This window comes from Aquarana catesbeiana, linkage group LG02 (genome assembly GCF_042186555.1).
Source record: "Aquarana catesbeiana isolate 2022-GZ linkage group LG02, ASM4218655v1, whole genome shotgun sequence".
NCBI classification, from domain to species: Eukaryota; Metazoa; Chordata; class Amphibia; order Anura; family Ranidae; genus Aquarana; species Aquarana catesbeiana.
In genome coordinates this window covers 363,558,489-363,585,176 of record NC_133325.1, presented here as the reverse complement: position 1 = coordinate 363,585,176, position 26,688 = coordinate 363,558,489, and the positions used below count along the sequence as shown (strand labels likewise).

Sequence of the window (26,688 nt, the reverse complement as noted above, 5' to 3'; positions counted from 1 at the left end):
TTAGAAAGTCTGCTGCAAGTCCGCCGAAAGTCCGCCGGAAGTCTGTCGGACAGGCTGTCGGACTTTTGTAGACGAAAAGTCCGACCGTGTGTACGCGGCATTAGTGTCTCATCTAAAGTCCCAATCTTTATTATTTTGACATTACATTAAAGCCGCAAGCAGTTTTAAATGACTTTTATTCCTTTAAAAATGTCATTTTGTGCAGGGACTGTTCTAAGCACGGGAAATGCGCGCCACTTTACAGGCATAATTTAGACACCCCCCAGGTACGATATTTAAAGGAATATTTGACTTTTTTTTTCACTTTAAGCATCATTAAAATCACTGCTCCCGAAAAAACGTCCGTTTTCAAAACTTTTTTTTGCATTGATACATGTCCCCTGGGGCAGGACCCGGGTCCCCAAACCCTTTTTAGGACAATACCATCCAAATTAGCCTTTAAAATTAGCACTTTTGATTTTGAACATTCAAGTCCCATAGACTTCAATGGGGTTCTAAAGTTTGCGCGAATTTTCGGTCCGTTCGCAGGTTCTGGTGCGAACAGAACCGGGAAGTGTTCGGCTCATCCCTACTCTCCTATATGTTCTACATTTTTCATTAAAAACATATTGAAGATGGCAGTAATATAGCACTATTTGATAGGGTTAAATGTCTAATTATTTTCTAGTATCTAAGTTAAGTGTATTGCATTGCCTTATTTCTACATCTACAGCTTTCATTGTAAAACTTATTGTAAATCCTGCCCAGTATATATATATATATATATATATATATTGTATGAAAAAGGCTGTCTTATACCACTCACCTCCACGTCTTAGCAAAAAATATATCATCTCAACACCACCAGCAGCTAATCTAAGTGTGTCAAGTTATTCATATTGTATGATGCTATAAGACCTGGCTAACAGTCTTTGGCCTACAACTATTGCCGAGTTTTCTAGTTTAGCACCACAGTTCATTTTCTTCCTTACACCCATCATTCACTAATAATGGTTAGGACAGTAGCTCTTTTTTTTCTAGCACCAAACAATCCAATTATGGTTCTCTAAAATGAAACAAATGATAACATGTACACACAAAATGTTACAATGATAACTATATGTGTTATATAAGATTTCGCTAGATGCAGCTGAATTACATGGTTGCAACATCCTTTGCAAGAAATCATTATGTGTACTGTGTGGAATGGAGTTTGCAACAAGAACTGTTTTTGTAGTAATACAGTATTATTACTGTAAGCTGACTATTATTCCTAGCATTTATTTCTCTCACTCTAAAAAGAATTCTGATGATAATCACAGAGCTTAAGATGATTTACAAATGGATTACTACTGTAGGTTAATGAGACTCCATGGGATTTCTTGAACATACTCTAACAATTTCCAATCAATGTATTTTAGAATAGGCAGAGATGCATTCCTTTATCATTCCTTGAAAAAAAAGGCGAATCAAAAAAAAACAGACTCGAGGAGTAAAGTCTAACAATAATGATGATGCATAGCTACATTATAAGGTATGTATTTTAACATTACAGCAAGAATTTAACTTTGAGCATTTCATGCAGAAGATACAGTTGCAATAATAACTTTGTGAGCTACCGAAGTTTCTACATGACTGGCTCCTAAACACATGGTTTGATCAAACCCAGTTTTTTGCATGGATGGCACCTAAAACATAGTCTGTTCATAGAAGAACAAAATAATAAATAATATTTTATTCAATATGCAAAGTAACAGTTTAGGCCCCTTTCACACGAGGCGGACTCCGTTTCCACGGAGCCCGCCTCGGTCCGCCGGCTCAGCGGGAGACCAGTACGTTGATCTCCGCTGAGCTGGCGGATGACAGGTCCCTCTCTGCTCACTGAGCGAGGAGGGGCTTGTCAGGCGCCGCTGCCACCTATGGAGGGATTGGACGAAAACAGACAGCGTGTCCATTTTTGTCAGATCTCACCCAATCCGATCCGCCAGCGACGGACCTGGATGTAGAGCCATCCGTCTGCTTTTCAGCGGATCGGACCAGGTCGGATGTCAGCGGACATGTCTCCGCTGACATCCGACTCTCCATAGACTAACATGGAGCGCCCATTCAGGTCCGCCGTCAAAACTGTCAGGAGGACCTGAACGGTCCGATCGTGTGAAAGGGGCCTTCCACTATCAAAACAAATGGTTTAAACAATAAAGGTCAAGATGTCAAAAGCATGTGAACTCTAGGGTATCGACTTCTTGAAAAGAGTGGAATTGGACTTAGTTATTGTAATCAATGCGATTACATTAATGTGTGGCTGGAAGATGCACTTCCACAAAGGTTTGTTTACTACTGGTCAGTAAAAATCTGATCATGAGAACTATCTCCTGCTCAAAACACATTACGGAAGATGAGATATAGAACATTTTTAGAAAGCTTGTAAAGGCTACAAATAGGTTGCGAAAGTACAGTACTGTCACTACTTTCCCTGTCAGTGGGCATCCTGCAAATATCATGGCAAGAGTCTATTCTACAATGTTGAAGGAAGTAAAAAAGAACTCTAATGCCCCGTACACACGGTCGGACATTGATCGGACATTCCGACAACAAAATCCTAGGATTTTTTCCGATGGATGTTGGCTCAAATTTGTCTTGCATACACACGGTCAAACAAAGTTGTCGGAAAATCTGATCATTCTGAACGCGGTGACGTAAAAAAACACGTACGTCGGGACTATAAACGGGGCAGTAGCCTATAGCTTTCATCTCTTTTTTTATTCTGAGCATGCGTGGCACTTTGTGTTTCGGATTTGTGTACACACAATCGGAAATTCCAACAACGGATTTTGTTGTCGGAAAATGTTTTAGCCTGCTCTCAAACTTTGTGTGCCGGAAAATCCGATGGAAAATGTGTGATGGAGCCTACACACGGTCGGAATTTCCGACAACAAGGTCCTATCACACATTTTCCATCGGAAAATCTGACCGTGTGTACTTGTTTTTTTATATATATCGTATATTACTGTTACTTAGTTGAAGATCAAACCATATCTTACACAGAAATCAAGGCAATTCTAAAGGGCCAACCATATATTTTTGTAGTTGTATAATGAAATAAAATGGATGAAGCATACATTGCTACATTAAACTACAACTAAAGGCTCCTGTATGACAATCTAAACAGGTACCAAATCATATAGTTATGTGATACCTTCTTCATTTGTATCTCACATGCTCCTCTTCCCAGACACTTCAGAGTGGGAGGGTTTCATCAACAGATACAATGAAAAGTGGGCACAATAAGGAGCCCACAACATGGGATTGTGGCCGCCAGGGGGTTTAAAGTTTTATTTATAAAAAAAAATGATGAGTCATGTGGCAGTGAGCAGGAGAAACGTTTTCTCCTCAGGTGTAGGAGGTTATATAAGCTCCCCCTGTGACAGACCCGCTCACTTTTGCCCTGAGGTGGCTTAGGATTGAGCTCTGCGTTATTACTGCGAGCTCTCATAGCAGTGACAGGACATGAAGTCTCTTGTCAGACAAGTGCTTGAAAGGGCTGAAGGGGAGGGCGGTAGTGAGTATCTCCAGCGGTGTCTGGCACTCACTGAAGAGGACTCTCATTCGGGCAGGAGCGTCAGCAGAGCTCCAGCCAACAAGGGATAGAACGGAGCTTTCCGTCCTATCTCGTCCGGCGGTGCCTGCCTCAGCTCAGAACTCTCCAGCTTGCTCTATTCAGAGGAGTTTACCGGCGGAGCCCAGCCACAGAAACAGCAGCGGTGAGTGTGGAGTGGTCTCACTTTGCAGCGGAGCAGGAGGATTCGCTGCCTGGGGCTCAAAGAGTGGGTCGGTGCGGCAAGAGGAACAGACGGGTTCTTTCCCCTTCTCCTATCCGCAGCAGTAGGGGTAGAGGCCGGACTCGCCGCTCGTCAGTATCGCTCAGGGAAACCCCCTGCAGGGAGGAGTTGTCACCGCCCAGCTTAACCAATGTTCCTCCTGCTTCTCTACATACGGGTATGACTATGCCCAGAGCAGTGTTGTCTTCTGGCTCTGCTGGGAGGCATCCCAGGCAGGTACCTCAGGTCGAATCTTTGGCATCACTGACATCCAGGCTGGATGAGGTGAGGGCCCCTATGTCTCTTTCATCCCATACAGGTCTGGATGTCAGCACAGCACAAGGATCAAATATTCTGGTTATTTGTAATCAACCAGAGTCCCAATATGCGGGTGAGTCTACTCAAGCTGTTTTAATTAACCAGTTGCTTATTTCTTTAAACAGATATAATGAAAATTTATCTGTTAACCATCCCACACCTGTAGCTCCTTCCCCAGTGAACGTCTGGTCGGGTAATTCTGTTGGTAATATTACTCCTGTTTCTACGCATACGAATATGCCGGCTTGTATGCCTGCTTCTGTTTCCGAGACCTGCTTTAAAGAGGTTCTTCCTTGTGAGATGTCGCCGTTAGGTTTTCACCTGCCTTTATCAGTTAAAGAAAATATTTGGAAAGGCGAATTTTTAGATTTATTGTCTTTATTACCTATTGAAAAAGATTTCCTTACAAAATCTGATAAGAGGTCCGAGGATGGCGCTGATGACAAGTGCCGTCCTGTTTCTAGATCTTTTTTTAATTGGTTGCAGGCTTTCTGCATATTTTCTGCAATAATGGTTGAGAAGCATCCAGAAAAATGCACTGGGCTGTTTCAGCACCTGGAACATATTATAGAAGCATATAAGAGCTTTGGCGGTATGGGATGGTTTAATTATGATGAATCATTTCGTCAAAAAATTGCGATATATCCCAATCTGAAATGGGGTAAAAAGGATGTGGGGTTGTGGTTAAACCTTATCATTCCTCAAAAGCCTGTCTTTGCAAGACCACAGCCTCAGTCTTCATTGGATACGAATACTACAAATCCAGTGTATAAAAAAGGTACATGTTATGCATTTAATGAGTCTCAATGCAGGTGGTTAAATTCATGTCGTTATCGACATGAATGTTCCTTTTGCTTCGGTAGTCATCCAGTCTCAAAATGCTTTAAAAGGTCATCCAGTACTCAGGTCCACAGGGATCATTTGAAAAGCCTGCATGCCAGTGAGGTTGTTCGCAATGCATCCATGGTTAATGTTATACCCCGACAAGGTGATAGCACAATTAATAATTGATGGTCTTTCTACAGGTTTTAAACTTAATATTTTACAGGTTCAGGTTGCAATAAAAAAGAAAAAATTGAAATCAGTATTTCTCCATACTGTTATAGTAAAGGATAAGTTGCTGAAAGTAATTTCAGCAAATAGAATGGCTCGTTTATATCCCCTGTCTTTCTGCTTGGTTTAGTCCCTATAAAAGAACCTAACGCTATCCTCTCAATGATATATTTGACCCAACATCCGCTTCTGTTAGGTTTGCAACATTTATGCATGCTATTCAAATTATAAAACGTTGTCGGAGTGCGTTTAGAAAAGCTGACATTCAGTCAGTTTTCAGATTATTACCTATTGTTCCAGAATCTCACATTGTCATGTTATTATTTTGAAATGTTTGCTACTTTTTTTTTTTTTTCAGCGGGTGTTAATTTTGAACCTGATCATTCTGGGATGATTCTTATTTAGATGACTTCTTTTTATTGGTCTCTTTACTTTGGTTTTCCTCTAGCAATGGAGAAATCTTCCTTTGCAGACGCTGCCGGCTCTCAAGGGTTTGCTATTATTTTTTCGTTCCCATTGGTGTTTGGGTTCATTGCCCCTCCCCTTCTGGGTTTCCAGCTAGATTACAAATATAGTTTTGCTGGAACTCTTTCAATCATAGTTGCTTAGAAATTTGATGCAACCAATTAGTTACAATCGAATTATCATTAATATTGATAATAGGGGTGTATATTTGCTTGAATCTACCTTTCTTCAAAACATTGTTAGTCATAAACCTTTACATTATTTAGTATTCTTATTAAAAAAAAAAAAAAAAATCACTTTGATTAAGGCAAAGTATGTACCGGGTAGGCCCAATGTCATTGAAGATGTCTTATCTCGATTTCAGATAGGTACCTTTGCTCGAGTCATCTTTGGGATCTGATTTAAATCTAGTATTTTCAGTTATTAAATTTCGATCATAAAAAATTTGGAATGTATACTCATTTAAAAAAAATATATATATATAAAATAAATAAATAAATGGCTGAATTTTAATCCGGAGTTAGGTTTTCAGAGCTTACCTCTGTCTGAGTTTATAGATTTAGCTTTTCTTTGCTCCTTATACAGTTAGATTTTTCCTATAACCATATTAAAAAAAATATATATATATATATATATATATATATATATATATATATATATATATATATATATATATATATATATATATATATATATATATACTAGCTGTTGTTTCCTTTTTATTTAAACTTCATAATTTCCCGGTCTGCAACAGTTTCTTTTCTGTTAGGCAAGCCCTAAAAGGCATAAGAAAGAAAATTGTTTCCGGATATGCGCAGGCTAATTTCTTTACTACATTATCCAGGCTGTGTTTGGCTACTTCTTTTGTTTGTATTTCAGTTTACAAGGCTTTATTATTTCATGCGGCCTTTGTTTTAATGTTCGCCGCTCTATGTATTTCTAAAACGTTACAAAATAACAAACACAGTTTAGATGCTTTACTCTTATCAGAGGTTTCTATCATAAGGATAAAAGTTCTTAATTTTATTAGGGTATCAAAACGGATCGATCAAGTAAAGGTCGATGGCTCAATCTATTTGCGTGTGGTGACTCCATCCTTTGTCCTTTGTTAATTTTTCAAAAATACATGGAGGTTAGACTTGTTTCCGGTCAACTTTTTTGTTCACATGGATTCTTCCCTCATGACAAAATTTCAATTTTGCAATTCTTAAACATTGTTTTCTCATTTAGGCTTTTCCCAATTTATTTTCTAGCCATTCTTTCGGGATTGAAGCCGCCACAGAAGCCACTAGATTGGGTCTGAGTGATATAGTTATTATGAGATGATAGATGGGAATCTAGTATATTCAATATTACATTCGACATAACTTATCTCTTTAATTTTAGGTGCAAAATCTTTCATATGGATAGTTGGCCATTCTTCTATATACTGGGCTCATAATAGAGCTTCAAAACGCTGTTATGGTTCCAACCTATCGTTACCTTCAGATAAGTTTCATATTCTTTGGAAGGGAATTTGTGGTCTGCAATGGACTGATCTTTTCCTTCATCTTTCTGTTTTGATTCTTTCTTGGCCTTCTCCATCTGTTTTAATTCTGCACCTTGGGGGTAACGGTGTTGGTAGACTGAAGACTTTAGATTTGATGTTTTTAATAAAGCAAGATCTGCATCGTTTGAAATTAGTTTTTCCTAATACATGTATTATTTTCTCTGAAATGGTTTCCCGATTACCTTGGTTATATTCTACAAGTGGTAGACATCTTGAAAAAATTAAACGGAGAATCAATCACTCAATTGAAAAGTTCATGCCAGGAATTGGGGGGATCTCTTTCCGTCATGTTGATCTGGAAGGAGGTTTTCCCGGTCTTTATAGACAAGATGGTGTACATCTTTCTGATGTCAGTTTGGACATCTTTAACCTAGGTCTTCAAAATAGTATTGAACAGGCCGCGGTGCTGGGGTAGCCGTGTTTTTGTTTTCAACAAACCCGGCTGGTGGGGACCTTGGTTTTATGAATTGATTCTTTTATAGCTCGAGTCTTATGACTGAGCGAGTTTAGAATTAGTTTTTAAGTTTGAAATATAATTTAATTATTCTACTTTATTTTTGAATAAAGTTATTTGATTTATTTTATACCAATAAAGGTGCTGCGGCCATTTTAACACCAAATTGTTGTACTGTGTTTTATTATAAAAAAAAATAAGAGTGCGACCTACAATCCCATGAAAAGTGGGCACAATAAGGAGCCCACAACATGGGTTTGTGGCTGCCAGGGGGTTTAAAGTCTTATTTATTAAAAAAAAAAAAATGATGAGTCATGTGGCAGTGAGCGGGAGAAACGTTTTCTCCTCAGGTGTAGGAGGTTATATAAGCTCCCCCTGTGACAGACCCTCTCACTTTTGCCCTGAGGTGGCTTAGGATTGAGCTCCCCTTCCCTCCCACCCTTGTCGCTGGCACCATTATGTGGTTATGTCACCCTTGGATCAAGGGGGAACTTTGGTTTTATGAATTGATTCTTTTATAGCTCGAGTCCTATGACTGAGCGAGTTTAGAATTTGTTTTTAAGTTTGAAATATAATTTCATTATTCTATTTTATTTTTGAATAAAGTTATTTGATTTATTTTATACCAATAAAGGTGCTGCGGCCATTTTAACACCAAGTTGTTGTACCGTGTTTTATTAAAAAAAAAAATAAGAGTGCGACCTACAATCCCATGTTGTGAATCCAGAAAGCAGTGGGCAGGATTATGTGTGGCCAGGTGCTGATTGACAAGCTACAGGCTTGTCAATCAGCAGTGACAATGTTGATAGCCATGTTCGCTGCAACACCTTCTCATCTCAAAGTATGCATGAGAGCGACAACTCTGAATTTAAGAGCAGTGCAGCTTAATTGCCACACCATCACAGGAAGCTACATTAGGTTGACTTTACTGACAAACTCAATATATTTGCGGGACTTTAGGGCTACAAGAAAACTATACACAGCATATACCGTATTTTTTAAGGGAGGCCATAGTCCTACTAAAATAGAACTGCATTTATTTGAAAACATGCATTCATAATTTTAGCAGGTACTTTAAAACTGACCTATACTGCTCAGAAGGTCTCAGCATGGGGGGAATAACATTTCAGGCAAGCTGATCATGCAGTGACTGGGGCTGAGCTGTACTATTTCTTCCTTGTCAAAAGAAGTTTATTGAGTATACAATATTATAAAGATACATAAAGTAAGTTTACAAGGATCTATAAAGTAAGCTCATTGTTTTACAGTAGGGTTTATATAGGTGAATATCATGAAATTTCAAATATTAAACATTGGGTTCACGTAAACCTAAATTAAAGATATATATCATTTTCTTAGTTACTTTTGTAGTTATTTAAATGATTTATACCTACTATACATATTGTTTACAGGTAGAGTGTATATAGGTCAAATACATTCTGATAATGAGCTTTAATCGTAAGGTGGAGAAAAGGAAAGAGAAAGAAGAAAAAGGGTAGAAAGGCAGAGGTATGGTCCACAAGGTTGTCCCGCTCGTCAGTTTATTATTCTTTTTAGTTCTCTTTGAAGGAGCTGTACTATTTCTTATTGGCAGAAAATGTCTAACTAATGTATTGGTCATGGTGATCAGCCACCATAGGAAGCAAAAAGACCCATTATATTGGGAAAAGCATGATAACTATCAAATTGCATTTCCTTTGTATATACAGTTGTTTGAAAAAGTATTTGCCCCCTTCCTGATTTTTTATTTTTTTGCAAATTTCTCACACTTAAATGATTCAGATCATCAAACAAATTTTAATATTACACAAAGATAATCTGAGTAAATCCAAGATGCAATTTTTAAATGATTATTTCATTTATTAAGGGAAAAAGGCTGTTCAAACCTGCCTGGCATGTGAAAACGTTATTGCCCCCTTCCATGCTGAATCATGAATGAACTGTGATTAACCACCTCAATACAGGGCACTTACACCCCCTTCCTGCCCATGCCATTTTTCAGCTTTCAGCGCTGTCACACTTTGAATGACAATTGTGCGGTCATGCTATACTGTAACCATGTGAAATTTTTATCATTTTCTTCACACAAATAGAGTGGCACGGATAGGCGGCACTGATGGGCATTGATGGGTGGCATTGATGGGCAGCAGTGATGAGCATTGATGGGCAGCAGTGATGGGCATTGATGGGCAGCACTGATAGCCAGCACTGACTGGCATCACTAATGGCCACTGATTGCTGGCACTTGTGGGCACTGATATCTGGCACTTGTGGGCACAGATTGGTGGTAATTGTGGGAACTGGTTGGCACTGATTGCTGGCAGTGGTGGACAATCATTGCTGGCACTGGTGGGCAATCATTGCTGGCACTGGTGGGCACTAATTGTAATCAGGGCATTGATGATCAGTGCTCTGATTACATACCTAGCTGTCCCCTGTGAGGAGATGCCGCTTGATTGGCTCTCCTCTCCTCACACTCTGTCAGTGTGAGGTGAGGAGCGTCAATTACCAGCATCTCCAATCACAGCCATGTGTCCGGCTGTGATTGAACACAGCCGTTCACATGGTTAAAGAGCCACTGCCACGGCCCTTTACACAGATCGGGGTTGCGCTGTGTCCTAGCAACATGGTGCGGCCGCGATCGGTCGTTCTGGGAGGCTGTCATATGACGTCCACCCAGAACGAGAGCGGTGGGCGGGCTTTAAGTGGTTAACCACAATTTTTTGGAAAGCTGAGTTGAATTTCACTTGCCACACCCAGGTCTGATTACTGCCAGACCTGTTGAATCAAGAAATCACATAAATAGAAGCTGTCTGACAAAGTGAAGCATGCTAACAGATCACCAAAAAAAAACACACATCATGCCACAATCTAAAAAAATTCAAGAACAGATTAGAAACAAAGTAATGTACATGTAGCAGTCTAGGAAGGGTTTCAAAGCCATTTCTAATGCTTTGGAACTCCAGTGAACCATGGGGAGAGCCACAGAGCCACAAATGGAGATAACTTGGAACAGTGGTGAACCTTCACAGTAGTGGCCGGCCTACAAAAATTACTCCAAGAGCAAAGACTCATCCAGGAAGTCATAAATGAACCCAAAACAACATCTAAAGAACTGCAGGCCTCACTTGCCTCAGGTAAGATCAGTGTTTATGATTCAACAAAAAGAAAGAGAATGGGCAAAAATGGCATCCATGGGAGAGTTCCAATGCCAAAGCCACTGCTGACCAAAAAGAACACAAAGGCTCATCTCACATTTATCAAAAAACACCTTGATTATCCCCAAGACTTTTTGGCAAATATTCTGTGGACTGATGAGACAAAAACTTTACTTTTTGGAAGGTGTGTGTCCCGTTACATCTGGCATAAAACTAATACAGCATTTCATAACAAGAACATTATACCAATAGTCAGACATGTTGGTGGGAGTGTGATGGTCTGGGGCTGCTTTGCAGCTTCAGGACCTGGACAAGTTACCGTAATTGATGGAACCATGAATTCTGAGCTTTGCCAGAAAATCCTAAAGGAGAATGTCCGGCCATCAGTTTGTGATCTCAAGCTCAAGTGCACTTGGGTTATGCAGCAGGACATTGATTCAAAACCCAACAGCAAGTCCACCTCCAAATGGTTCAAACAAAGCAAAGATTAGTCAAAGCCCAGACTTAAATCTAATTGAGATGCTGTATCATGACCTTACATAGGCCATTCATGCTGGAAACCCCTCCAATGTGGCTGCATTAATAAAAATTAAGCAAAGAAGAGTGGGCCAAATTTGCTCCACAGCAATGTGAAAGACTTATTGCCAGTTATCGCAAACGCTTGATTGCAGTTGTTACCACCAAGGGTGGCACAACCAGTTATTAGGTTTACGGGGCAATTACTTTTTCACATAAAGCTAGGCAGTTTTGGACAGCTTTTTTTGCCTTAATAAATGAAACCATCATTTAAAAACTGCATTTTGTATTTACTTGGGTTATCTTTGTGTAATAATAAAATGTGTTTAATGATCTGAGTCATTTAAGTGTGACAAATATTTAAAAAAAACAGAAAGGAGGCAAATACTTTTTCATATAACTGCACATGTCAATTTTAAAGCTGTGGTTTTCAAAGTACCTGGCACATGCCTGGGAAGGTGGCATGTGAGATTGTAGATTAGCATGTGCTGACTGGGTCTAGAATGCAAAGGGTTCCACATGGATACATTTAAAGGCTAACACAAGTACAAGAAAGTGCTTGCACTTGAGCATTGATGCTAGCTTAGAAATGTGTTATTTAGGTCAGGTTCATTTTAACATGTGTCCAGCATTCAGCAGAGTATTAATAAATACATATGTCTACTTTATCCAGAGAGACCAATGGCCTCCCTGGTGACATGGTCCCCTACAGAGTATGCTGTGAATAGCTTACAAAAAAAGGAATATATTGTCACTACCAGCACTATATATGAAGCCATTCTTCCTTATGGATAGGATTTATTTTTTTTTTTTTGGTGGGAGATGCAAATGCAATTGTATAAATATATGTGCTGGGTTTTCAGGTTCTGTAACTTACAGGCTAATAAAGTACAGTGGAACTTATATCATTCTAAAGTAGTACATTAAAATACTCCTAATCATGAAATGATCATAACCTAATCTGGCCAATGAGTCCACAATCTATAGACATTAGATGATTTCAACAGACAATCTAGGCCAACCTGAATTAGGGAAATTTGCAATCGGGAATGTTGTTTTTTTTTTTTGCCTGATTGCTATTGCTTGCCCTGGGATAAGATGACTTTGAAAGTATCTAATTATCTATCTCAAACTGCTCTAAGAGCACAAAATTAATGCTTGGATGATTTGAACATTTAAGTTTTTGTGATAATCTGAAAAAGTAACTGAGTAAAGATAATTGTCAATGCACTGCCATCACATATAATACTACACTAGAGTGTACATAAAAGTATCTTAAAATATGAAGTTGTACAATTTACCACTGCAACATAGACAGGAGGGTATGCTAGGTGACTGCAAATTATCCGTGATTATCTGGATAAAAGTGGAATGCCTACCTTGACAGACGCAGATGTGTCACTATTAGAGAGCCCGATTGAGGCATCAGAAATTAAACGTGCAATCAAAAAATCAAGCAAGGGTCCAGGCCCTGATGTATACTCATCCACCTACTACAAGACCTTAGCAGATATTATAATGGACCCGCTTAGGGCGGCCTTGAACTCTCTGTCTGAACCTAGGAAAGTCACCCCAGACTTTCTCTCTGCCTTCATTACTGTGATACCAAATTCTGGTAAAGATCCTGCAGAATGCGCCAGTTAGCGCCCTATATCATTACTAAATCTAGATGTAAAAATCTTTGTGAAGATATTGGCATCGAGACTGAGCCCCCTCCTGCAGAACCTGGTTGGTCCGGAGGAGGTGGGTTTTATGCCAGGCTGGGAAGCAAAGAACAACGTTATTAAAGCCATGCTATTAATGCATGCGGCACACACACGGAACATCGAGTGCCTTCTCTTGTCCACGGACGCGGAGAAGGACTTCGACCGTGTTGCCTGGGACTTTATGCTGGCTGTTTGCCCCATATGATGGCCAGGATCTCTGCACTTTACCAAAACCCATCGGCCAATTTGAAGATTAATTGCACTTTGTTTGACAGGGTTCTCATAACAAATGACACCAAGCAGGGGTGCCCGCTATCCTCTCTTCTATTTATACTCTTCCTAGAACCATTCTGTTGGACACAGGACCGGAAATTACGTCAATGTGTTTCGCCCTCCCACAGGGCGTCATCAAGGACCTTTTGTCAACACGTTTTGCCCTCCCACAGGGCATCATCACGAACCTCCAAAAGGTTCGTGATGATGCCCTGTGGGAGGGCAAAACGCGTTGACGTAATTTCCAGTCCTGAGTCCAACAGACGTTACTTCCAGTTAGCGGTGGAACGCATGCTAATAGCAGCGTTTCCTACTTGCAATCCCCTGACATGTTATGCCTGTTTTTACTCTGCATTTTGTAAGTATCCATTTTACTTGCGCAATTAAAATATTGCCAAACGGTACTTCACTATAGTTCCCTCCTTTTATTTAACCACTTCCCTACCCGCGTATTGTAATATGACGTCCACAGATGGGATCTCCCATCCTGGGTGGACGTCATATGATGGCCTGGGCTTCCCGGCCGCCTAGGGGGCGCGCGCCCGCCGCGTTGCTTGGGACCCGGTGCGTGTGCCCGGCAGCCGTGATGTCCTCCGGGCACCCGCGATTGCCCATTAACTGGGCTGGACCATGGATCTGTGTGTGTAAACACACAGATCCACATCCTGTCAGTTGAGAGGAGACCGATCTGTGTTCCCAGTACAGCGGAACACTGATCGGTCTCCTCCCCTTGTAGGTCCCCGCCCCCTACAGTTAGAATCATTCCCTAGGAAACATATTTAACCCCTTGTGTCCCCATAGTGGTTAACCCCTTCACTGCCTGTAACATTTACACAGTAATCAATGCAATTTTATAGCATTGATCGCTGTATAAATGTGAATGGTCCCAAAAATGTGTCAAAAGTGTCCGATGTGTCCGCCATAATGTCGCAGTCACGAAAAAAAATCGCGATCGCCGCTATTACTAGTAAAAAAAAAATAAAATTTTTTTTTTTTTTAAATGCCATAAATCTATCTCGTATTTTCTAGACGCTATAACTATTGTGCAAACCAATCAATATACGCTTATTGAGATTTTTTTTACCAAAAATATGTAGAAGAATACTTATCGGCCGAAACTGAGGAAAAAATGTGTTTTTTTTAAAAAAAATTGGGATATTTATTATAGCAAAAAGTAAAGAATATTGTGTTTTTTTCAAAATTGTCGCTCTTCTTTTGTTTATAGCGCAAAAAATAAACACCGCAGAGGTGATCAAATACCACCAAAAGAAAGCTCTATTTGTGGGGAAAAAAGGCCGTCAATTTTTTTGGGTACAACGTCGCACGACCGCGCAATTGTTGTTTAAAGTGCGACAGCGCTGAAAACTAAAAATTGGCCTGGGAAGGAAGGGGGAGAAAATGCCCTGTATTGAACCGGTTAATTTTGGGTACTAAATTCTATGGATGATTATCATGAGCATGTGAGAGCTGTTTGGTGAATTGATGTTAAGCTGCCATCCCTGGTCACCAATATAAGCCTGAAACAACCCCTAGACTAAAAAGCTAAGGGTCCATTCTATCCGGTGAGTGGGGACACAGGAGGGGGTGGTGCACACCTTGAATTTTTGGAGCACTTTGCATCTTATGGATTGGAGCACATCGTTGACTTTTATATGGACATTTACTCACTAATGAATTGGATTATATGATTATTTAAGTTATTGTTTATTATTGCGAGAGCTAAAATATATTTTCATTTATTAGGATGGTCAAAGCTAACACTGCCATTACAGGTTTTGGGGTTCAGGACAGAGAGTTCAAGACAGCCGCCTATAGGGATGACTTACTATTCTTTCTGACAAACCCGGTGACTACTTTTCCCAGCTTAATGAAAGAATTTGCTCACTATAGTTACGTCTCCAACCTTAAGATAAACTACTCAAAATCTGAAGCTATGAATATATCCCTCCCAAAAAGACACTTACACTGACCAAAGCAAACTCCCCCTTTAAATGGGACTCAAGGGCATTGAAATACCTTGGAGAATGGCTTACACCCTTACTAACCTCTACGTATGAGCAGAATTTCCCTCCTCTCATCAAAAACATTGAGAAGGACTTAAATCGATGGCAGCCTGGATATTTCTCCTAGTTCGGTCATGCGGCCATAATCAAAATGACGATACTACCTACTAAGATCTATCCTATTAAGGTTTCTCTGGAACCGCCAGAAACAAAGAATTAGGTTTACCCTATTGACGAAACCTAAAGAGTAAGGAGGAATGGGCTTACCTGACTTTAGAAACTATTATCAGGCATCTCATTGTCAGGGCTGGGCTCAGCCCTTCCTTCTCTGAGCTGGCCGCTCAGCTGTCGGCTAATTGCCTATCTCTCCACAGGTACTCAGCTGTTTCCTGCTCGTCAGTCCTGCCTACTTAAGCCGGCAAGCCCAGAGGGTCTCTGCCTTCACCTTAGTCAACATCACAGAGACGCTCTCCTGCATTCCTGTTTAAAGACTTGCTTGGCTGACATCCCTTCTGGTTCCAGATTCTGCTTGTTGTTTTACTATGATCATCTCTGGCTCCCTGACGTTTGGCTTGTCTGACTATCCGTTCCAGTTCCTGAACTCTGGCTATGTTTTGACTACATTTGTTCTATTAACTTTTATTATTAAACAAGTGTGATTTAACTGTACTTCTGTCTTGGTCTGATTTCATGGTTTCTAACAGTAGGCGAAGGCCATGAATTCAGAAGATACAGTCAATTCACTTGTTGGTAATATAGTTATCAAAACATCTACTTAATGTAGCTAAGTTCTTAATTCCTTTACATTGGAATTCTCACCAGGTTCCCTCCAATGCAGACTGGCTGTGTAAGGTTTCGGACATTTATGAAATTGAGGAGACTTTATCACAGGCCAACGATAGGGACAATATATTTCATAAGACTTGGCAACCCTGGTTCTCCTTCAAATACTCCCAAGCCTATGAAGACATCCTGACACCCCAGAATATATAGACAACACATATACTGGTGACCTCACAGACACCTTCCATGGCCTCCTGCGTACCCACACGGATGATCATACCTACAGTAACATACATGATGCCATTCTTCTCTTTTATCACTTTCTATATTTCCTCCTTCTTTCCTATTTCTTTTCTTCAAATTAAGCTAGCAATAGCAGATAATGGTGTTTGTCAAGATCTAATAAGGTTATAAATGCACCATATATCTGCTCACACAAGAATTTCTGAATGAAAGTCAAATAGTTTAACAGTTCATGCATTTGAGCAATGGAATGATACCTGGCTATGAAGATTCTGATAAAAGTCACTGTTCGATCATTACTGTGCCCAGGTTATCTATATCTGTATTTTTGTTAACTGTACCTACTGAAACACTTTTCAAAACAGGCAGTTGCACTTTCAAATATTCTGTTATACATTCAATTTTTCTTTAATAATCTTTGAATGAAAAAAAAGTATCTTAAAATACCTTTGCTTTTCCTTTAATGGTGCCTACATCATACACCGAGATATTATTAGTTTGCTGGTATGATCAGAATAAAAAGAACACATTAGAAACATTTGTCACAACAAATATCTCCTAACTTCCTGCAATTGACACCCCATGACAGCCAAACAGATTGTGATTTGCAGGTTGTGTATGTGTGAATTGCACAGGCTTGGTGCCCCTGTCAGAAGCCTTTATAAGGTATCCATGAGTAATTCTTGAAGGCCTTTACAAGATATCATCTGGTAAGCTAAAGGACTATTTCCGTATATAATGTGATGTTTTTCCCTACTGTACATACCTCGTTTTCAGCTCTGGCTGATATGACTCTGCTGTGAGGGCCAAGATCAAATATTCTGCTCAGCCAGACTTCTTCACAGTTCTTCAAAGAGCTTTCAGTTGTCAAATCTCTCATTGCCCGTTGCACTGTCATTCTCACATCTCCTGTGTGTTCTAAAGAATCACAATGAAATGGGTCAATGTAAACAAAAACATAAAAGAATCTTTACGTTGTATCATCACAATTTACACTGACAAATTCTTCCTTCATTATAATTCTGTAATAATACATCAAGAAATATAAACCTGTATATAGAATCTGTTTTGACACCACATACCTGTCTCAGAATCCTCTGATGTAAACAGCCATTCTCCAAATCTCGGGCTGCATACCTAGGCAATAAAGCTAAACTGTAAAGCTAAATTTGTTCAACTGCACTGAAAGTGAATTTATTGCTTTGGAACTATTGTGCAGTCTGGGAGTCAGAGAATGGTTACTTGTCTCTAGGAAAGATTCCATTTCAAGTGAAACTTTTGCTTTTAGGTTCCACAAAATCAGCACATACTATCATACAAATCATGCTACATGTCAGCTACACAAATATGCAAAAAAACACTAATGCCGCAAACACACAAGCAGACTTTCTGGCAGATTTGGTCTGGCGGACTGGACTCCGTCGGACAATTCGATCGTGTGTGGGCTCCAGCGGACTTTTTTTCCCAAAAGTGCGACGGACCTAGAAATAAAACATGTTTCAAATCTTTCCGACGGACTCGAGTCCGGTCGAAAAAATCCGCTTGTCTGTATGCTAGTCCGACGGACTAAAACCAATGCTAGGGCAGCTATTGGGTACTGGCTATCAACTTCCTTATTTTAGTCCGGTCGTACGTCATCACATACGAATCCGTCGGACTTTGGTGTGATCGCGTGTGTCCAAGTCCGTTCGTTTGAAAGTCCGACGAACGTACGCTGCAAAGTCAGACGGAAAGACTGTCAGACCTAGTCCGTCGAAAAGTCCGCTCGTGTGTACGCGGCATAAGGCCTTTCACACATGCCGACCATTTGTTCGTCTTTCATCCATCCGTTAATGGATGCGAAATAGCCATCAATGCATCTCTATGGAGAAATGGATGTAGATGGATGATCATCCATTTACATCAGTTTACATCCGCATCCATCAACATCCTTTTTTGAATTGGATCAAAGCTCTATTTTTCTTCCGTTAAAAAAAACAGATTTGACAAAAAACGTATGTAAACTGACAAATTGTCTGTTTTTCATCCATTTTTGCCTTGGTAATGGATGTAAAAAAAACTGATGAGAAACGGATAAGTAGCTGATGAAAAACTTATGAGCAGCTGCTGAAAAACTGATGAGCGGCTGATGAAAACTGATGAAATGAACGGTCAGCATGTGTGAAAGGGGCCTACTGGCAGAAATCTGCCCAGTATGTTTGATTGATGGCTGGGAGTCCAGTTTTCTATTCTTCTTGTTAGGAAATGGGACCTAGAAGCAAGTTTTTGCACCATCTCACCCATCATCAGCTCTCCTGAGTTTTGCTGTCTCCCTTCTGACCTACAGTTCATCTTAATGTTTCTCTGGTCTGTACTCCTGACATTCCACTGAGTGCCAATGTGCTAGTTGCCAGATTACCACCCTACACTTCTCTTCTGTCATTGCTTGAGAAATTTCTGTCAGTGTCAAGGCTCATTCTCTCCTCTGCTCATTTCATTCACCTACAAAGTCCCAATGTACTCCGCTCCTCTCATCCACCTCCAGCACCCCACCTGTGCTGTTTTTGTCATCTTTGTCATGTTAATTTCCCTGTACTGCTGATTTTGATTGCTTCAAAAGCTCTTACCCTGCATTGCTTCACTTGTCCTTCCTCAGCCCCCACTGTACTGCTTTTGTTGTCCTTGTCCAGTACCTCACTCTGTACTTCACCTTTTGAACACCTTCAGTTTCCTCACCCCATAATGCCCCGCTTTTCTTGGTCTACCTCCAGTACCCTCTCTGTACTGCTCCCTTTTATCTGCTTTCAGTGCCCCAATTAATTCCTCTTGTTCCAGTTTCTTGTCTTTTTTTTTCAGTTTCTTGCTTCTCTGATCCACCTTCACCACCACTCTCTGTTGCTCCTCTCTTCCAGCGCTACTCTATCTTGCTTCTTTTGCTTGCCTCCAGCACCCCTCTGTACAACACCCATCTCCAGTGCTTCTCTGTCCCTGTATGGCATGATATGTCAGGCTAAGTCTGGGGATTACACCACATCCAATTTATAGAGTACACTCAAAAAAACACAATATTCTGGCCACACCCCTAATTTGGCCTTGTGTTGCATTTGCCCTGCCTGTCAGGGCAAATCAGGATATTGCTTTAAGGAAAACAGGTTTAGTAATTATTAAATATAACCAATTATTATTTTTTGACTACTTTCACAGCAATTGGAGAGCAGATAACATTCTCTTGATTTATGGGAATTACTGACAGTATAGCCCACGCAGAATAAAAAAAATGCACCATAGAAAGTTATCTCTTTCTGGTTTATATCTGTCCAATCATGAAAATCTAGTGTGGAACCACAGGCAATAGCTTAACATTTACACCCTGTTCCAAATTATTATGCCAGTGATATTTTTCTCATTTACCTAAATAATTGATGTAAACAACAGTCAGCATAATTCTCATGTTATCAACTATCAAGAGTACAATTCAAATTTTATTGAACAAACCTCCTAATGATAACAGTTTTTTTTTTTTTTTCAAAATAAAAAACTTACAATGCACTGTTCCAAATTATTACGCACAGTAAGTTTCAAAAAACTTTATAGATTGTAAAGAACTGAAAATTGTCAATTGTTGTGTTTGCAGCATATTTACTGAAATCAAAAGCTATTTCAATCAAACTTTGAACAACATTTTAACTTTTTAAACATTTTCACATAGGACCCCTTATTTGATAGCAGCTTCACAAGTCTTCCATCCATTGACCTTGTGAGTTTTTGGACAGTTTCTGCTTGAATTTGTTTGCAAGTTTGATTTGAGGCTTTGATTTGAGGCTATTCATGTCAGAATAGCCTCCCAGAGCTGCTGTTTGGATGTAAACTGCCTCCCACCCTCATAGATCTTTTTCTTGAGGATGCTCCAAAGGTTCTCAATAGGATTGAGGTCAGGGGAGGATGGAGGCTACACCATGACTTTCTCTCCTTTTATCCCCATAGCAGCCATTGATGCAGAGGTATTCTTTGCAGCCTGAGATGGTGCAATGTCATGCATGAAGATGATTTTATTACGGAAAGCATAGTTCTTCCTTCTCTACCAGGGAAGGAAGTGGTCAGTCAGGAACTCCACATACTTTGCAGAGTTCATCTTTACACCTTCGGGGACCATAAGTGGGCCGACCAGTTCTCTTCCCATGATTCCGGCCCAAAACATGACTCCACCACCACCTTGCTGACGTCGCAGCCTTGTTGGAACAGGGTGGCCATCCACCAACCATCCACTACTCCATCCATCTGGACTATCCAGGGTTGCACGGCACCCATCAGTGAACAGAACTGTCTGAAAATTAGTCTTCATGTATTTTTCTGCCCAATGCAGCCACTTCTGCTTGTGAGCATTGGTTAGTGGTGGCCGAATGGAAGGTTTATGCACAGTTGCAAGACTATGGAGGACTCTACACCTTGATGTCCGTGGGACTCCAGAAGCACCAGCAGCTTCAAATATCTGTTTGCTGCTATGTAATGGTGTTTTAGCAGCTCCTCTCTTGATCCGATGCATGGATCTGGCAAAAATCTTCCTCAATGTGCCTTTATCTGCACGAAACCCATCTGTGCTCTGAATCAGCCACAAATCTCTTAATAGTGCAATGATCAAGCTGAAGTTTTCGTGAAATATCTAATGTTTTCATACCTCGTCCAAGGCATTGAACTATTTCACTCTTTTCGGCAGCAGATAGATCCTTTTTCTTCCCCATATTGCTTGAAAATGGTGCTCTGCTTAATAATGTGGAACACCCTCCTTTAGTAGTATTTCCTTTAATTAGGCTCACCTGGCAATCTAATTATCACAGGTGTCCGAGATTGTTTTCAGTGATCAAAAGAGCCCTGAGACACAATACCATCCATGAGTTAAACTGAAAAGCAAAATATTTAATCTTTGTCACACTGAAATAGAATTTGCATAATAATTTGGAACAGGGTGTAAATTCATGCACATTTACTAGGTATGCGGACAGTATTTTTGTTTTTTTGTTATTGCACCAAAGTTTATTAAGTACCGTAGCAATGTTGCAGGACATACAGATGATGCTTAGGGAAGCTCTTATTTCATTAACACTATGTCTGCTACATACTTTGTAAGTCCATTGCTAGTAAGTCACCCAAGGTCATGGCTTTTAAGCTTTCTGCAGTTACACGGAGCATTCCTCCTGTTTGACGAACAAGTTGTTTCCAGTGCCTTGTCCTCATTGCAGGGTTGCTGAGGTCTTCTATCAGTGGCAAGGTCAACTGCAATTAGAAAATCAGAGACTGTAAATGTGTCAAAGCATGCTTAAAACAGATAGAATGTGAACTTTCAAAATCACAACCTATTTATATGAGAAATGAACAAAATCACAATATAAATCATGTTAAACAAAACACCCCCTATAATATATGAATACAAATAGGTTTCCTTAGCTTACTAGAACTCAATAAAAGTATTTTACCTGACAAATATATGAGATAGGTAAGGCTAAAAAGTACCATATCAGGGCTTATTTTCTCTAGGGTTCTAGCATGGCATCTGCAAAAATACATCTCTAGTAATGTTTTCTGATTCTGAAATCCAGAATCTAGTAGTTCAGCCTTCATTATTTTTCTGATACTTGGCCAAACTGAATTACTATACATATAATATGTGCATATGATACTTTATAAGCTAAGTTGACTTACATTCATAACATTCACAGCTTCCAGCACCTGCTTGTAAACATCCCATTCCTGGACTTCTCCAGGAAGGGATTGGAGATGGGCTAGCTGCTGTCTGGTTCTCTTGTGCATTTCCTCTGTATCCATATTTTGCCATAGTTCCTTCTTCCAGACGTCATGCTCTTTAAAGATTGAATCCACATGCTGCCACACAAGGCTCAGATTCTGCAACATCTCATCACAGCTATGGTAGATAAGTTAATGTGTATCAGTGAGATTAAATTCAGATTTTAGCCCAATATTAAATCTCGTCCATCTTTAAAAATAAAAGCAGCCCACACCAAGCAATTCTATATACAGGGTGTCCCTTGAAGAAGTTTACACACACTTAAGATCCATTGGCACCAAAGTTATATTTTGTTTTTATGAGGTACTTGAGGAATGTTCACAATAAGAATTTTAAATCTCTACTTTGGTCTATGCTTTGCAATGGGAATCCATTGGCAGTAGACTTGCAGACCTGGAATGATACAGTCAACTTTTGCAATTACTGTACTCCTGTATTGAGGTGACATTTCTACATCCATGGTCTATACTTGGTATGTGTGCCAAGAACACGTTCATTCTTTGGTGAAACCATTTCAAGCACAATAAAATAAATACACAAATTCAGCTTTGCAACATGTATGAACTAGCAACAGCTTGTATTCCTACAAATACAACTACAATTCAAATATATAAGTCTACCACCACATACTTGTTCAAAATGGAGAAGTCCACAACTGTTGTTTCAAGAAGCTCCTGCAGTTCCTTTAAGTCTTTAGCTTCTTTTTGAAAAATTTTCAGTTGTGACGTAAATTTCTCTATGGTACCAAAGGCTTCCTGAGCTGTACATTCATATTTGTAGACTTCAGAATTTTCAATGTTAGAACCAAGAGTGTCAAGTTTATGCTGAAATGTTTCTAAATCCTAAAATGAAGTTTAAGATAATGTAAATAATATCTCTAAAAAAGAATAAAGTGAAACACTGAATAATTCAAGATAATGTTCTCATTCATATTATACTGGGGTCGTGACTTGTGGAATTGTAATCCAAGTGTTTACATCATGTGCAGTATGTCGATTTAATTGGATAAATACATTGTTTAAATAATGTTTTGGAAATGTTGGAATATCCTTTTGAGAAATTGACACTTTAACCCTGAAACAAATGGGAAAGGCTAGCCTTAGACACCTAAAAATCTCACCAATGAGAATATGGCTTGTCCTCATGCAGTGGAAGAAGGGTGTGCACATACACTGGGAAATGTTTTCTATTTCTCCTGTGGGCCATGTATAACAACTCTTAGTGGCAGAAGGTGGGTGAGGCATATGTAGACCTTGTCTATGCCTACTATTATAAGTGAAATATTGCTATGGAGAGTAGAAACGCAAAACAGAGTGCACCAGATCATGCAGATAGAAAAACACCCTTTAAAAACGTCAAAAATGGGAAAATTGCACTTACAATTGTGCTTGGATCAGGACATATCATCTGGAATATTCCTCTAATGGTAAACCAGGACACACCAACAGATACCAAATACACTCCTACTAGGAAGCCAGCAAACAGGAAAGACATTAGCAGGGATAGTTACCTTTGAAGTGGACAGCTTCTTCTGTCTCATTGTCACAGATCTCCCTGTCCAGCATCCAACCCTCACTCTGAAGGGAGTTATCTGTGGATTTCTCAAATTCAGAACCAGAGCACACAAAAGACTGAGTTGGGAGAGAATTAATTTCAGGGTGGTCTATCCTTTTGCTGGCTAGTGGCTACCCAGTGATAGTGTCTTCGGCATTGTGTTGGTGTAACCTCATTTACCGTTAGAAGGATATTCCTGATGATTTGTCCTGACCAAGCCACTTTATTGTTAGTGCATTTTTATCATTCTTTTTTAGGTGTTTTATCTGCACAATCTGTTGCACTTTTTTGTGTTTCTATTTTTGCATGGCCTTTCGATATGTGCAGAGCTTGCAAGGATAAACAGATTTTCCATGGTACTAGTGAAGCACAGTACATACTGTATGTGTTTTTTTATTGTTATGGAGGGAACTTTTCTGGAGCTGACTCTTTAATGAAATATAATGGACAGGTTTAGAAGCGCAAATCATATACTGGCATATCAAAGTTTTTGTGCTTTGGCAATGATAATATGAAAAAACGCAAACATGGCTGTTCTTTTTGTGGCTATCCACAGTGCTCTATAAACTAATTCATAATAGCACTGACATTTATTATCTTACATTTATATACAAGAAAGGTGATCTATTATTTTCAACTTAGTTAAGACAACTTAATTTTCCTCAAGAAATCAGCAGGCTATTATTATGTCATTTTTTGTGACACCGTTTAACCCACACAAAATAGCATATACATTTAATTCAATGGATTACAAGCAACAGCTTCATTTTAAAGTACTCTTATAATTAAATTGAATTGACCTCTTCCAGCTGTAGGTTTTGCAAAATAGTACCTAATTGTAAAAACCTTTAAGCTTCACTTAATAATCTTGACCCCTCAACCCTGTAATGAAAGAAGTGTTGCTTTAGATGCTTAACATGTAAGATTGGAAACTGAATACAAATCCAGAAGATACTATTTTTTTCTGTTAAATTTACACTTCAATCTAAGACATCAGAGCATCATATTTTGTTGCAGTGAGTATGCTTGTGATATAATTTGTAGACTTTTTCAAGAAACTAAACAGTGCAGGCCAGCATCCAGCACAAAAATCTCCTCACTAACAGTCTTATTATTTGAACAAAGTGGTCTTGCAAAGACAAAATGTTACAATAGCATGTGTATGCAATATTATTTCCACATAATAAACATAATCAGATTCATTTACAAGGTAAAATCACTTTCCTTGAAAGGGCTTGTGTTATATAAATGTGGATAAAATAAGATAATTAGTATTGTTCTCGAAACAAGCAATAGACTTTTCACATACCGTATATACTCGAGTATAAGTCGACCCGAATATAAGCCGAGGCACCTAATTTTACCACAAAAAACTGGGAAAACATACTGACTCGAGTATAAGCCGAGGGTGGGAAAATGCAGCAGCTACCGGTAAACAATGCCCATCTGCAGCCTCACTGTGCCCAGTTGCAGTCTCACTCTGCCCAGTTAGAGTCACATGGACGGACGAGGAGGAGGCGAGGCGGGCTTTGTTTCAATGGATGGCTGAACAGAATGCATCACACAGCGGGAGACACATGCTGTTTTAGTAATGAAAGGAGTCTCCCGCTGTGTAATGCACTCTGTTCAGCCATCCATTGAAACAAAGCCCGCCCTGCCTCCTCCTCGTCCGTCCGTGATAGAGGAACACTGATACGATGCTGGGTAACTGTATCAGTGTTCCGCCTTTCACAGGCGAGGAGGAGGCGGGGTGGGCTTTGTTTCAATGGACGGCTGAACAGAATGCATTACACAGCGGGAGACACGCGCTGTTTTAGTAATAAAAAGTACGGCTCACTCGAGTATAAGCCAAGGGGGAGCTCTTCAGCCTAAAAAATGGGCTGAAAAACTCGGCTTATACTCGAGTATATACGGTATGTGTTATTCACATTATCATTAGGGGATCTATGATCTAAATATCTTTAGACATGGTTTCAGTATATCAAAATTACCATGAGTGTCCAACCAAATTAGGGATGTTTCTTACTATATTAGAGAGACAAAAGGAATAAATGTATATAATAGAAAAATGTACCCCCTCTATACCATACAGCAATAACAAAGCCAATTTTTCTTAGTTACATGTCAGTTAAATGTACCAAATTTACACATTTTCAAAGTAATATTCATCCCCATCATCAGCATCACCATTTTACTTTGTATGGCTACCTTGCCTAGATACACAAGTTTACCAGAAACATTATGGGCTTGGGACATTAGTTATAATTGTAAAACCATAAAAAAAAATACTGCGCTATCCCTTAAGTGAAAATATTCCACACATGTGTTCAGTGAAAGAACAAAGCAAAAAAAAGGAACAAAAAATACCCACAAAATGTTGCTGCAACCTTAAATGCGAGACAACCCCCACCTTACTAACTGTACAAATAATAGGCTGCGCTGCTAATAAATGAACGTGATCACGATGAATACAACCACCTTAGTGTCGATTGAACGTAAGCAAAATATTTTGTGACAATTAAATGTGAGCAAAATAGTAAAAAATATTCAATAACTGAAAAACATAAATCACATGCATGATGGTGAATAAGAGATCAGTGATCAAAACAATTGAGTCCATATAATCAAAAAATTAAAGTCCTTGTGGGTGCAGAAACTTAATGGATAGAGGGAGAAAGTCACCCCAGGAAGACGACAGATTTGTCGAAACGGCGTAGGGAGGAGCGGCATGCTGACGTCACCACCACACCACGCTGAACCCGGAAGGAACGGGCAGCAGCTGAAGCCGGCCGGCGCATTTGTGATTTTAGAGGCGAACATATACTGCACATTTTGTAAGTGCTTTTCTTTTATTTAATAAAGTAGCTTTTAACTGTATTACGCTATAGAGCATTGTTCTTTATGTTTATTCATGGATTTGGAGCGGAAACATCATCATTAGGCTGATTTCCCGGAGAGGTGGCTTGTAACACACATCCTGACAGAGACCCAGTGGCTGGGGGACACAGCCACTTGCGTGTTTGATCTCTTTGACAGG

The 26,688-nt window shown here is 39.6% G+C and overlaps 1 protein-coding gene across 1 annotated transcript in view; it reads right to left on the bottom strand.

The window, feature by feature from the left end:
- LOC141128042 (uncharacterized) overlaps nucleotides 1–26,688 on the bottom strand; it is a 728,240-nt gene that overhangs the window by 591,407 nt on the left and 110,145 nt on the right. Inside the window, 4 exon segments of the mRNA XM_073615085.1 lie at nucleotides 17,085–17,236; nucleotides 21,415–21,568; nucleotides 21,995–22,214; nucleotides 22,728–22,939. Coding sequence (XP_073471186.1) covers nucleotides 17,085–17,236; nucleotides 21,415–21,568; nucleotides 21,995–22,214; nucleotides 22,728–22,939 — 738 coding nt within the window.